The sequence below is a fragment of the Strongylocentrotus purpuratus genome, unplaced genomic scaffold (genome assembly GCF_000002235.5).
Source record: "Strongylocentrotus purpuratus isolate Spur 01 unplaced genomic scaffold, Spur_5.0 spur5_contig_735, whole genome shotgun sequence".
Lineage (NCBI taxonomy): Eukaryota > Metazoa > Echinodermata > Echinoidea > Camarodonta > Strongylocentrotidae > Strongylocentrotus > Strongylocentrotus purpuratus.
This window is the reverse complement of record NW_022145431.1, coordinates 1-15398: the sequence shown is the minus strand read 5'-3', so window position 1 is coordinate 15398 and position 15398 is coordinate 1. Positions and strand designations below refer to the sequence as shown.

At 38.5% G+C, this 15398-nt stretch overlaps 1 protein-coding gene across 1 annotated transcript; it reads left to right on the top strand.

Annotated features, from left to right (window-relative positions):
- Positions 1–1938: 1938 nt before the first annotated feature.
- On the top strand, positions 1939–13003 carry LOC115929897 (synergin gamma-like; the record flags this gene model as incomplete). Its single annotated transcript, XM_031000037.1, has 9 exons — positions 1939–2099; positions 6264–6489; positions 7554–7726; positions 8858–9098; positions 9858–10098; positions 10695–10916; positions 11240–11579; positions 11941–12163; positions 12770–13003. Coding segments are annotated over exons 1-9 (1911 nt in total), but the record flags the coding sequence as incomplete, so codon positions are not given.
- Between the last annotated feature and the right edge of the window lie 2395 nt (positions 13004–15398).

The window sequence follows — 15398 nt, the reverse complement described above, 5'->3', positions numbered from 1 at the left end:
AGGGGCTAAACTTTCTAGTGCTTATAATACATCCACAGGGGCATCCAAATATTATATCAAAATTGTAAAGAGTCACTATCCACCCAATTTTCAAAATTTACCAAAACTTTGTATTACCTTTAATCCTTGTCTGAATTCAGCCATTCTCCGTGCGAAGCGCGGAAGCTCTGACGTTTCATTAGATTATCAAAGAAAGAAGACGATTCGATGTACCATTCTCGACTCTTAATCCTTGTCTGAATTCAGTTTCCCCGCCCCCGCGCGAAGCGCGGAAGCTTTCTCCTTGTCTCCTATCTCATCACGAGTTCGTCACAGAGTTCATCTATGTTTACACTGTCCAGGATTGTCTGATATGTATTGCAGATTGCTACTTTTTCGCTCACGCGCTTAACATTTAGCTCGTTGCTTTTTAACGCTGCGTCTTTGCATTTGGCGCACTGCATTTCTATGATGCTGTTGATTGAACAAATTGAATAAATTTATCAATTCCTGATGAAGCCGTATGAGCGAGAATTCAATTTATTCTTGTCTCATATACGGTTGTCTCATTTACTTAGTATATATGTATGTATGATGAAAATGAGATAGCAAAATGTGAATATTGATGGTCATCTTGCGAGCAATAACCATTAACTACTTTAATCGGGCTCTCATCATTTATTTTTCTCTTTTTTTTTTTTTTTGTTGATGGTGAATTATTGGGGGGGGGGATGATTGTACAGGCCACCCCCCCACCTCAAATATTGGGGGGGGGGGTATATCCCCCCATCCCCCCCGGTATCGACACCCCGGCCTAAAGCGTACGTCCAAGTTGAGTTTAAGAAATAAAATCTTGAAATGATGATACTGTTTGGCAGGCGCATACGCAGGGGGAGCGGGGGGGGGGGGGGGAAGTTATGGGGGTTAACCCCCGCCCCCCCCCCCCACTTTGGTTTTGTTTATGTGTGTATTTTGGAAGAACCCCCCCCCCTCCCCTTTGGATTTTTGTGTCGTTTTTTGATGACCTAAAAAAGGTAACCTTACCCCCCCCCCCCCCCCCCCCCGGGACGGAACAAAATTTCGATCTGTCAAATTTTCAAATTTTGGGACCCCAAAAAAGAAGAAAATATGTCCTCCTGCCCCCCTCCCCCCCGCCTTTTCAGCGGCTGGCTGAGTCATTGCGAAATGTTTAGGACCAACAAAAAAATAAAAAATATGTCCTCTTAACCCCCCCCCCCCCTCCCCGCTTATTCAGCGGCTGGCTGAGTCGTGGCGAAATAGTTTTGGGACTCCAAAAAAAAAAATGTCCTCTTACCCCCCCTCCCCCGCTTATTCAGCGGCTTTGCTGAGAAGAAAACAAAAATATGTCCTCTTATACCCCCTCCCTTCCCCGCTTATTCAGCGGCTGGCTGAGTCGTTGCGAAAATTTCGGCCCGATTTAAAAATGTTAACCCCCCGGGCCCCCGTGAAAAAATCCTGCGTATGCTACTGCTCTTTGGTACAGAAATTAAAATTATTTTCCTGATTCTATCGACACTGCAGGGAAACCGTCGCCGTTGGCTGTACCATGTGGACCCTGCCCATTTTTGGCACCTAAGATCCTTCATTGATTGCGTCCTTTCCTAATCTTCGCAATTCGTTCTTGACCATCGTTTACAGCTGCTGAGTAATTATTTTGTGATAATGACAAACTAATATCTGTCTATCTATGTCATTTTACCACTTACATTTTTACCTCTGACATTACCTCAATCAGGCTCTAATTTTCTGACCTGACACCAATAATACTTTTCTCTATGCATGACCCGACCGCGCCTGATAACGTAACGCAACCTGGTCAAGTTGTCCAGGGTAGTTGGTCGGGTTATGAATGGTCGAGCTGTAAATTGGTCGAACTGTCCCAAAACCTTATGTAGACGGATAAGCACAGTATACACTGTACTGCGACTACTCGCCATATGTGTTGTTTACGGGTACTTTACGGTAGACCTACGGTACGTACATTTTCAACCGGAACGTAATTTTGACGATTGAGCGGTATTGTACTACCAACTGTACAGGAAATCGGCCATACTTCATTTTCTTAGGCCAGGGAGCGGTTATTTTACTATGTCTTACAGGTAATGTTGAATTTTCAAGATCTATTTTACCGCTCTAAGCCTCTTTTTGCAAAGAAACGTAGACTAGTCTAGACAAATGTTAGGTCGTCGGGCGGGGGCGGGGCCGCCGGCCGGACCGGGCGCGGGATCGGGAATGATGTTGTCTCTTTACCGGTAGTGTCGTTGGATTGACTAGCAAGATCAAGAATTAAATGTCATCTGCACCTGTATGATATCACAGAAGTTAAGGGTAATTATCCGGATTCTGCCCAAAGTAGAAACAAAATCTGGCGCTAGTGTAGATCTAGTTCCGTATCCATTTTTTTAGCAGTTTCATGCATTCTTGGCAAAGGAAATTTAGCCCAATTTTTCACTAGATCTAATTTTAATCATAATCATAGACCTAGACTAGATCTATATCACATTTTCCACCTGAATTTGGATCACATCCGAAATCGGGAAGCCTCCGTTTAAGGCTTCGATGTCGACGTCGTCGCTCAGTACTGTCTCTACTAGTCTACAGCTTTGCAACTCAAACTGAAGCTAGTCTACAGTTGTAGAGTAAAGGAGCCCGTTTTCAGCCACTTAAGACAAAATCCTTTTTTTTAGGACCCTTTACTTCCTATTTATTATCATTTTTTGTTCAAATCATGAAGCAAATATTATTATTATTTAAACAAAAAAAGAATCCCAGAAAAAAATCACGAATTGCCATGACAATATTCATTTCAATTTTCACTGTTTTGGAGCCTAGCTGTTATCGGCCGAGCGTTTCAGTTTACGGCCTCATGTACAAAGTCAATAGGAAGCGCTCGCGCGCGCCGTGCGTTTCCGCGCTGATGTACAGCACAAGCGGGCGGAGCAGGTATCCCACGCCGGAGCTCCCGAGTGCTCGCCTGGCCGAAGACGGGCACAGCGGTGATTGGAAGTTGGAATCTGAATTAGACAGAGATATCGTGTGTGCGTTGCGGTGTGCGGCTGCATTGATTTAATACATGCGATGAGATACTTTTGAGCTTGCGACTAGCACAAAATCGGGCTCTAAATCTGAAAAATACTTGAAATAAAGCTCATTTTATGGTCCCCATATTTCTTACAGACACGCGTAAAATACTCGATTTTTCAGATTCGGGTAGCGGGACCGCCGATTACATCGCTAAAATGTGATATTTTAGGATATATTTTTCATTGCAAATGTGGTTCTTCAGTGACACTGGCATGGTATGGTATGTGTGGGATATGTGTTATGCTATTATGCGATGTATTTTAGAGTGATTTTACCTTGCATCCAACCAATCAGCCGAAAACTGGAGCTGGCCTATTACCGGCTCCTTTACTCTATCACTATCAGTCCAAAATTATGCAAACTTCTTGTATGGGTTATGGTATCGTGCATGCGCGTATTACCATAAAATGCAAGAAGTTTGCATAATTTTGGACTGACAGCTTCAGTTTGAGGTGCGGGCCTATAGCGTTGAGACGGTACTGAGCGACGTCGTTGACATCGAAGCCCTAAATTAAATGGAGGTTTCCCGATGTCGGATGTGATCCAAATTCAGATGGAAAATGCAATATACACATGTATGATTATGATTAAAATTAGTAAACAATTGAATTGGGCTAAAATTCCTTTGCTAAGCATGGATATTAAACTGCTAAAAAAAAAGGATACAGAACTACACTAGCGCCCAAAAGCCTGGAACAAGAATAGTTGCGAATTGTTAGGGTTAGGGTTAGGGTTAGATCTAGGCCTAGGTAATAATAATAAATAATAATAACAATATTTATAAAGCGCAACATATCCATCTCTAGAGATGCTCAAGGCGCATACAAATAATTTAAATTAATATTTAACATACTTAAGATTAAAGAAATATTAAATGTTAACTTGCATTAGATCATACAACTTCATGGTGCCAAGGTACATACAATGTGGCACAGTGCGATTGTTTGTTTTGCATGCATTGTATAAAAAGAACATTGAAATTTAACAATATGCATTGAGCATCAGGTGAGTTTTAAGCCCAGTTTTGAAAGTAGAGAGAGTGTTGGCCGTCTGAATAGAGAAAGGTAACTTATTCCACAAAGAAGGAGCTGCTGATGCAAATGCTCTATCCCCCCAATTTCTTTTGGTACGTATTTCTTTAAGTCTAATATTATGTGATGAACGTAAACCAGAACGACCTGCAGAGTGGGGTGATAGAAGGGATGAAATATATTCTGGAGCTAGATCATTTAGTGCACATTAGGTTAAGAGTAGAATTTTATATATCACACGCTGTTGAACAGGGAGCCAGTGCAGAGATTTCAAGATAGGAGTGATATGTGATGATATTCTGGTGTTAGTTACAAGGTGAGCAGCAGCATTCTGAACTTTTTGCAATCGGTTAATTTGGTTGGCGGGTAGTCGAAAGAGTAATGAATTGCAATTATCAAGGTGCGAAGTAACAAAAGCATGTACTAACTGTTGGGTGGATTGAGGTGAGAGATATTGCCTAATTGCACGGATATTACGTAGATTACAATTGGCCAGTTTAACACAATTTGAAATATGGGTTTCGAGCGACATGGCAGAATCAAATATTACACCAAGATTCCTAGCTTGATGTACAGGAGATACAGGGACAGAACCAACTTGAACATGAGAAACCTTAATTTTACTGAGCTGTCTACTGTTGCCAAGCAAAATGAATTCTGTTTTTGCATCATTTAGTTTTAAGCGACTCTCAATCATCCAGTTCCTTACATCAGCTATACAGTTTTCAATTTTCTTCACATTTTCATCTATTTCTTTCTGGACAGGTTTGCAAATAAAATAAAGCTGTAAGTAGTATCTAGGTAGCAGGGCGCTTGTTCAGAAGTCTAGACTATCCAAAATTTGACCCGTAACTCCGTAGTGGAGATACCCCACCAAAACATACCCAAAATGAAGTAAATATTCATCAATGTTTAAATAAAGATCATGAGTTAAAGGTTGTTATGTTTATTACCTGTTTCGTGTCAATTTTCTTGTTATTTTTGGAGTATTTTTCGGAAAGACATTGATATTAGTAATTCACTTTTTCAAAGGTTTAATGGCAAACCGCTGCACAATGCAAGTGCTGGCCTAAGTAGATTCTAGAACTACATACTTAAATTATTTGGGGCCGGATTTAAATTTTAAGGTTAGGGTAAGGATTGGGGATAGTCTAGGGAGGGTACACAACATTTGTAAGATCTTCTTAAGAAAGACTTGAGAATGCAGTCAGTTAATGAGTTACACATACAACCATCAAAATTAAACGGCGTTTGTATGAACGCCGTGAGTAAGAAGGACATAACAAACTAGACTGCCCCATCTATGAATCTCTTACAAACTCTGGGAATTCTTAATCTTACGAACAGGGAGATTCACATCGTTTGTACAAATCCTTGTGACTGTAGCTTTTCATTACAAAAACGCTGACCTCTGAGCATTATTGGTTCATCTGCAAATGCAAATGCATGCGACGTACATGAAAATGCCTGATTTTGCATTGCCACTTTGATGCTGTCTTTATATTAATAATAATAGTGATTGCTGTAGTGTACTAAACTATGCACAGTTGCACACACACGTAGTTCACTGAATTTAGTAAACTCCCTTGGGTGCACCTTTTTATACTAGACGCTCTTGTAAGTTATTAAACATCATTAACCCACAACCTGCATCTTCTTGCCAAGTGAATGTAATTTCGCATTCACCACCGCTGTTGATTGTATCCCCAAGATAACAAAACCTATCAAGCTCCTCAACGTCCCATATACATCCATCCCCTCTTGCTCCCAGGCTTCACCACTCAATGCTAATAAGTATAATACTATTACTAATCTCTTTGTATTTCTTAGAATCAAACCTCTCAGCCATTCTGTTGGTATTTTCTGCACATGTTAATTGTTATACACCTGTATGTATTTTAATTTTCTTGTTAAGTTTTTGGCAATGTTAAACAAAATGCTTGGATTGAAATTTTAAAGTTACATTTTCTATGATTTTATGTCTGTGTTTGACAATTTTTGTCTAAAACTCAGTCAATTTCAATTGTTTTTTTCTGACCAAGCATGTTGTATTACTGATAAATTAATAAGTAATAGGCACCAATGCTGTGCTATGTACTTACATATGGCATGCACATCCATCATTTTATGTATGTTCTTTATAATCAGACCTCCCTATGGCTCCCAGCCTTCAGGGAACTATCGTGTACCACCAGGACCTGGTGGAATGACCAATATCCAGGGACAGTTCGCAATGGGTACACCTCAGCAGCAACAGCAGCAGAGCTTTCATATGATGCACCAACAACAGCCACCTCAGCAACATCAACCACAGGGACAGACTGGGGGAATGGCTCCCCACATGTATCATAGTCAGCCTGTTGCAGGAATTTACGTAAGTGAGAGATAATTAAAAAACAAAAACAATCTGTGATGTAAAAACTACTTTTCAAATCACACGGTTTAAAAAAAAAAAGGAAAAGAGCAGAGGGAAGGTTTGCTCAGCTGATAAATCATCTGCCTGTCATACTAATGATCTTGGGTTCGAAGTCAGCCTAGATGGATGTCTGCAGTCCGCATTGTGTGTTAATAAACATGCATGCTGGTTACAATAGCAAAACACTCTATCCCTCTGATAGGATGTTAAATGGAGTTCTTGTGTGTAGGAGAATCACCACCTACATGTAAAGAGGTTAAGAACCCAATTACTGTACATGTACTCTTTGTGGAAGTGTAGGGGAACATGGGTAAACCCTGATACAGTAGTACGTCTGCACTGCTTGTCGAACCTAAGATAGTGGGTTTGAATCCAACCCAGATTGGTGACTGAAGCCTACATTGTGTGTTATGTGCCCCTCCCCTGTTTCATAGACACAGGCTATGTTGCAGTGGAAAACATTTCATCCCTCTGGTAGAATGTTACATGAAATTAATATTTTCCTATTGACATTACTGCTTACTAGGTTAATGATATATGTTAATTTTGCAAACGAGTATTATTTTTGTAACTGTTCTGTATAAATGTTATAAACGATGTAAATATGTTCATTCAGGGCCCCATGGAAGACCACTACTTGCTGGTGAATGGGCTACCCTGTCAAAAGATCAGAAATAAATAAATAAATAAATAAATAAAGCCCTGTGTAGAGGAGAGTTGTCACCTTTGCATGTTAATTAGAACCCATTGCATTACCATTGTTTTTATTTACATTAACTCAATACTCAGTCATAGTCTAGTTGTCTTGTAAATCCAGTGGTGATTTGTGTTGACTTTGGAAAGCAGAATATGATATTTCAGAAAGATTAGCAAAGTCAATGCTGACTGATGAATAGAATATAAAGACTAAGGGGGTTTCAAACTTCCTTTGCATGTTCAGTCACTTCACCTCATAGATTGTGATGTGGAACGAGATGTCAACATATTATTTACTATTAAAGGAATTGTATTTTTCTTTAAAGCCAACACCTGGATATGGTCAGATGGTAATGCAGCAAGGTCCATTCATTGGTCAAGCAGGGGTAATCCAGCCAGGTATGATGACTAGAGGAGTTGGTCAGCAAGCAGGGATCATACCTGGCATTGGTCAGCAGAATATCCAGACTCAGCAGAATATGACACCAGAACAACTCAAGTAAGTGTGCATGTAATTCAGGGAACCTGGTATTTCAAATGAAAAAAGGAAGCCTGGGTTGTTGCTGGATGCATAATGCTTTTGGGTTGTCTGTCTGTCCTGCTTTTTTTTAGCCTGATATCTCAAAAACCATTTGAAATATGAACTTCAAACAACGATCTGATTCAATTTTGAGGTAAATAGGTCAAAAGTTGATTGTCATAGAGGTCAATTTCTGAAATTTAAGGTTTTAGCCCTGTTTACATGATATCTCATAACCATTGGAGGCATGAACTTAAAACTTGGTGGTAACATGCCACATCATAGGGAGACAAACTGAATAGATTAGTATGTCAAAAGGTCAATTCCATGAAATTTTTGGATTTTTTAGCCTTGTTTTCACGATCTGGGTACCATTTGAGAACATTGACCTAAACCGTGGTAATAAAATTGTATCATAGAGGATGATTCTATCTGGTAACAATATTGAAACTGTGTTTTACTGTAAATGAAGAACTAAAGAAAATTAACACATCGTATTTGTTCAGAGCAAATAATTTGTATTGCATACTAAATAATTTCGAAATTACATATGAAAAAAAGAACTTAATAAAGAGCATATACGTACATGTGTAGCTTGTAGAATTTAAGTTCCTCAAAATAATTTTGACACAGTGTCTTTTATAATAAGGTAGAAGTATAATAATTAAAAGCAAAATATACAGACAAAAGCAATGAAATGATATGGATGATGGATGCGAAAAAAAGGAGAAATAGGAAGAGAAAGTAAAGAATGGGAGTCAGAAGAAGAAGGAGAAGAGAGAAAGGAAGTTTTAGCCTCATTAATTTACTAGATTTTGCTCTTTATTCGCTCCATTTATCAAATGATGTAATTATTGTCATGCTGAAATACGACATGTACAGTATCCTGAACATTTCTAGTAAGTAAAATGAATGATTGAAATAGAATCTCTGCTTAATCTATTGAACAGACGATTAGCAGAGATTGTCATATTAACCATAATACCTGTATTACTTGGAAGTTTGATTGTGATGTTTCATGTTATCAGCAACATGCAAAGAATGAGTGTTTGAGAGAGTTTGAAGATGAAGAGGGATCCCCAAGCCTAATGGTATTTTTTTTTTTGGTAGGAAATATGCAGAAAAACAAAAGAAGATGTTGGAGGAACAGAAAAAGAAAGAGGAGCAAGAGAGGAAGGATCGTTTTCGAGAAGAACAGAAGAGAAAGTTGAAGGAGTTCTCTTCTGGTGGGAGGTCTTCTATGGGATCCAAGAGCCTTGACATGGGAGACCTCTTATCTAAGAGCTTAATGACACCACAACTCAACAGAATCCGAGCATGGTCCAAGCACCAGGAATACATTATCAACATGGTAATTGAGTGTTTTGAAACAAATTCAAAATGTTAAATTTTGAGCCTTTTTAAATTCATAGGTGCTGTCTTGCACAGACAACACAAGTATGTTTATTGACACAAAATTGCAGATGATGACATAGTCTCTGATCATGCGTAATACGAGTAGCAGAGACTTTCTGTTAAAAGATGTGTTTCAATTTCTTGATGCTAATTTATTGACAAAATTACATACAGATGGCATCACAATAACCTGATGACATCAAAAGTGTTACTAGATCAGTTCCTTCCAAGCCCAAGTAAATGTACAAGTTTCAAGAAGATTTATTGTGTCCATTTCGAGGAATTGCAGACATCCTCCACACAGTGAAAATGAAAATACATGGATGAATAAAGTTGATATTTTTTATATGATATTTGCATGTACTGTACACCTGTACATGAACATGAAAATTGAACAGCAAAAGTAGCCAATAATAATTTCAGAAGTCTTTTATATTCACGAACAAGATTATCAATAGTATCTAATGCTTAAATCCAAATTGTCATTCCATGTAAAGACATTATATGTATCTCGTAAGTATTGCCGATACCCTGTTGGCAGTATGGACGTGTCACGAGAAGTGTTGGTAAATGCATAGATTTATTTTCTTGTTGGCAGTATGGCCGATATCCTGTTGGCAGTATGGCCGATACCCTGTTGGCAATATGGACGTGTCACCAGAGAAGTGTTGGTAAATGCATAGATTTATTTCTTGTTGGCTTCTTGTTATTCCAGGCATGCCTGTGCAATCGGTTGGTTTTTATTCCACAAGGTCATCATCCTGGAATGCAGGGTGTGGTTTTAGGTGCTAGGCAACCACAGAATCCTCCAGCTGGTGCTACACCCACCGTGATTCATTCTCAAAGTATGGATGATGGATTCAGTGGATTTCAGAAGGCTGCACCATTGACATCTAGCGGGGGTCAAACTAAAGAAGATGACTTTGGGGAGTTTCTCCATGCCCCTTCAAATTCAGGTTTGGGAACAATACAATTATTATATAGACACTGTATATTGTGCAATTACTTACAATAGCCAGTTCAGATATCAAACCGGTGTGTTGGCTCAGTAGAGCGTCCGCCTCACAACCGGGAGGTCGTGGGTTCAAACCCCGGCCGCGTCATACCAAAGACGTTAAAAGACGGGAGTTGCTGCTACCTTGTTTGGCGTTCAACAATAAGGGATAGAGTAACGTTGATCTGGCGCTGCTCAGTGGCTGCCGGGCTCATTATCAATTGGGCAAAAAAAAAGTCCCTTTCGGTTTAACCTAATAAAATTTGGAGTGGACTTTAAAATATTATTATTATTATTAAAAGATAATTGTTAACAGCTAGCAACACCCCGCAGTCTCTGTAAGGAGCCTCTCAAAAAGACCAATCAAATTGGTTAGCTGCTGCTCAGATGAAGCTATGCATCACAAACCTATTTAAAAAATAACTAAAAATTTCTAAAATGTAACATAAGAAATTTGTTGAAGCTCAATGAAGCACATGAAATGACAGATATCACATCATAATCCGAATGAGTTTTCAGTCTCTTAGCGTTTCTGTATTTCTGGTTTGAACATTTTAGAGTCTGTTGTACATCCTGTAACTGAACTGAAAGTGGAGCCTGGGTCACAAGCCCTACCATCAGAAGGTGATGATGATAGCTTTGGAGACTTCCTCGGAGGAGGGCCTGGTGCCCCTCAGAGTGCCCCTCAGAGTGACTCAGACACACAGAAGCAAGACCATGATAAGAAACAAGTAGAAGAGAATCCATTCTCTGATCCAAAGGCTGATCCAAAGGCCATGGGTATGTGGTTAATATCATTCCAGCCTTATACTTACAGGATTGATGGGATAAATTATATGACCTCTTCATTACATGTTCACATTGAGAAAATATAAACCTGAGTTACACTTTAATGACTAGCAATGTGAAAAATATGTTTCAGTTCATATTACATGTTTTAAGTTGGACAAAAATGCTAATGATATAATTGTACCTTCAGACCTTTCTGAAAATTTTCGTTTAATTCATGATTATATCCTTTTATTTGAATGGACATGATATGCAATCCCAACTGTTTCCTTTCATTTCATGATAAAAACCTGAAATACCGTTCATATTACCAGGGTCATCCTTAGAGAACATGATGAAGCAGTCTACAGATCTCTCTGAATCCCAGAAACAGCGTAAACGATTCAACCAGAAACCATCACTAAATGAAGTCAAGGATCATACAACCATCCAGCATAAGTCGGTTAGTACCTTCACACCAAGTAACAAGTCTAGGTTATGGCAGCGGGAGAGTGAAGACTTGACCACACTCTTCACCCTTCCCTCTGCAGCCCAAGGAGGGCAGCAGAATCCCATAACCGCTGTCCAAGGAGGAATGGGCCAAAGTGATGTTGGGCAGCCTGTAACATTGCCTGCATTCCAGCAACATCAAAATCCTGGTCAACTTCCAAACTGGTGAGTTTAAACTTGAGGAAGAAGAATCAAAGTGTGAAATCTTTATTAATGATTTATTTTACCTTACAACAAAGAAAGCATATCTTGGATCATGAGACCTCTGCTCTACCACTGAGCCATCCTGTCTCCATTGATGAAGGAATAGATACTTTCATATGGTTGTGTAAAAAATATGTGCAATGATTTATATCTAGGGCATATGTAAGATGGAAATTTATGTAAGAGGAAACATAAATTAATTATTTTGTTAGTGCTAAAATCAACTTTATATCGGGGTAGACTATCTCTTTAAATTTATAGAAGCCAGTCGTACAATGCATCCTCTGTCAAGAAGAATCTTTTATCAATGTTTGTCTTGCAGGCTTCAGAATGAGTCCTCATTGCCAATGGTCTATCATCAAGTCCTCGAGGCATCTACCAATGATGGAGCCATACAAACCAACCTTCTATACCCTATACTCCTTCTCTCTGGACTGGACCGTCCTTTGCTTGGTCATATCTGGTCAATGGTCAACTACGCACTTCCTGGTCAGCTGGTGGCTCAAGAGCTTTACATGGGATTGGCTCTTATTGCTCATGCTCAGGTTTGTAGTCATAATATTTCACATGGAGCAATTCAGATATTACAAACTTTAATACAGGGGTTCCTCACTGGAACAGACAAGTTGGGGCTCACCAAACTCCTGTGTTAAAGCTGATTGCTTATTCTAAAATTTAATTGAAAAAGATGACAAATATGAGCAATCATACTACTTCAAACCATTTATTTTACTAGTATTTTTACAGTAATGTTCAGAAAATGTACATAAAGCACACATATGAAATACATTCATATCTGTTAAAGAAGTTACTGAAATGCTTCAAGACTGCTTGGAACTTGAAAATAACAATGTTTTAGCTACTTTGTTTACTGAGTGTGAGGCTATATGATAGATATATTGACTGCTATGAGAGGCATCGCTGTTTCTTTGGCTCAAGAGGACGTTACATCCTGCTACAAACAAATGCACCAAAAAAAGTTAAAACATCACAGAAAATCTGAGATGCTGTCTGTAATTCTTCGATGAAAAGTTGCCTGCTCTCTGTTTAAAGACGTATATTATATAAACTTTGTACAGTGCTTTTAGAACCCATTATCCTCTAACCTCCTCATACATGTATGCCTGCTATTGCTTGCTTCCATTCATCAGAGAGGCCAGGAGGTATCTATTGCAGCTCTGTGCAGCCTACCAGAAGCACCTATCCCCCAGCTCAACCCCACTGCTGCCCAACAACCTGCTTCTCATCAGCCACCATCAACACAACCCCACCAAGAAGGCACAAAGATTGATGAGGAGGAGGAGGAGGACTTTGCTCCATTCCAGGAAGCCCAAAGACTGCTGCTGTCACCATTCCTAGGGTACCAAGCGTCCTTCCTTCAATCAGTAAGTAATGGTTCTATGTGATGTACTATCACAAGGAATGTATCACAGTTTATACTAACTAGGTATATGACAAGCGTCCTTCCTTCAATCAGTGAGTAATGGTTCTATGTGATGTACTATCACAAGGAATGTATCACAGTTTATACTAACTAGGTATATGACAAGCGTCCTTCCTTCAATCAGTGAGTAATGGTTCTATGTGATGTACTATCACAAGGAATGTATCACAGTTTATACTAACTAGGTATATGACAAGCGTCCTTCCTTCAATCAGTGAGTAATGGTTCTATGTGATGTACTATCACAAGGAATGTATCACAGTTTATACTAACTAGGTATATGACAAGCGTCCTTCCTTCAATCAGTGAGTAATGGTTCTATGTGATGTACTATCACAAGGAATGTATCACAGTTTATACTACTAGGTATATGACAAGCGTCCTTCCTTCAATCAGTGAGTAATGGTGCTATGTAATGTGCTATGCTCAAGGAATGTATCACAGGTTTTACTAAGTAGGTATATGACAAGCGTCCTTCCTTCAATCAGTGAGTAATGGTGCTATGTAATGTGCTATGCTCAAGGAATGTATCACAGGTTTTACTAACTAGGTATATGACAAGTGTCCTTCCTTCAATCAGTAAGTAAAGGTTAGGGTCAGGTGGGTATAATGTACCCGGAATCTTGCTTTTATTGAGCATTTGACATTTTCTAAGTTCTAAGGCAGTACAATAGAGGATTCTTTTGTTAGGGGAAAGATTTAAACTGGGAATAACAAGTCTAGTAGTGTTCTTTAAAGAAAAAAAGACCAAGTGAGGGACCATAGTGTCAATAATAGCATCAGCAATATAAGATGGGGCAGTATTGTAAATCAATTTGTAAACATAAATACAAGAGTTTGAATCCTATCTTATTCCAACTTCTTCATCAGAACATTTATTGTAGATGATTAGAGTGAAATTATTGAATTGTGTGAACATTTCCATCTCATATGGTCAAATTTCTAATTCGAAATAATTCATACAAAATTTCCCCTTTGTTTTTACCATTGAAATTCATCTATGTCAGTAGAGTATCTGGGAAATGTGACCTTCTACTTTCCCAATATAGCAATGGACCATGCCACAAGGTTTTTATTCATAAACCAAGGTTAAATTCATTTATCAAAGGTTGCCTGATTCATAGCAATATCCATGCTACTTATGTTTAAAGGGTATGTACATATGTGCTTCAAATTGTTTCCTTCGAATGGAAATATATACACTTCTCGTAATTTACTTATATATACAAACTCTGCAGTTCGCATATAATTTTGTATAAAATAAACAAGGTATGTGTGTTACTTTGATTGAAACAGGCAAATTTACAGAGAGCAGTTCTAAAGCAGGAAAGAAACCTGCTACAACCCTGACATCTCTTGTCATTCCATCCTCGTCAGCTTCTAAACAAAACTTCATCATCACCAGCCTACACCAAGGCTAATGCAGTTAGTCTACTTAAACCCTTTGATTTATAATGGAACAGCCCATTTCATATTCAATGTAATGTCTCATGAACAGTCTATTGCCAGATGAAGGGTAGGTTGACTTTCAGTTTGTTTTCTGAGCTTAATCACTACTGACTGCTGGTGTGTACATATTGATATAGTTGTCCGTATTTCTCTGCAGATATATTTCATGTGACTTGTGTAAAGTGTTTTAATTCTACTAACTCTTCACCTCTTCTTCACATATTGTACTCCTTTTCCAGGTCTGCTGAATTGTCTCATTTTTCTGTTCTAAGCATGTGTCTGAAAACCAATAGTAAATCTGTGCAGGCAAGGGGTTATAGCTTTTATAGTGGCTTTAGGTAGTTTATTTAGTAGATGATTATATGCCTTCCTTTCAGTCCCATACTTTGGTAGAATGCAAAAGTTTGTTTATTGTATTTAGGACAAGGAAACTTTTAAATTATTCAAAAAATGTAGAATTGATACTCAAGTTTTTTTACAATGTGACATTTTTTGTATCATGCAAGACAATCAATAATAAAAGGCACCATTATGTAAAAGTTATCTTGTGAAATTATGCCTATGATGCAATTTTCTTGTATTTCTGACAACATAGGAAGAGTAAACTTACAAATTCACAGAATTTTTGAAGGAATTAAGTTACACGCATGGAAATACTTGTCTGATTGTTGAATAGATTTGATTTCATGCACCAAAAAAGGAAAAATAATTCTTGTATTGTTAAAAGATAGAAATATACTCCCCAACAAGACAATTTTTAGTGTTAAAGGATTTAAGAGTGTCATGGCTCACATGGATTTATGTACTCAAAGTTGAATTGTGTATGCATGCGTATGTAGAAGAGTATGTTGACTAGTGTACTTATGAGTATTTAACTTTCATTTTGA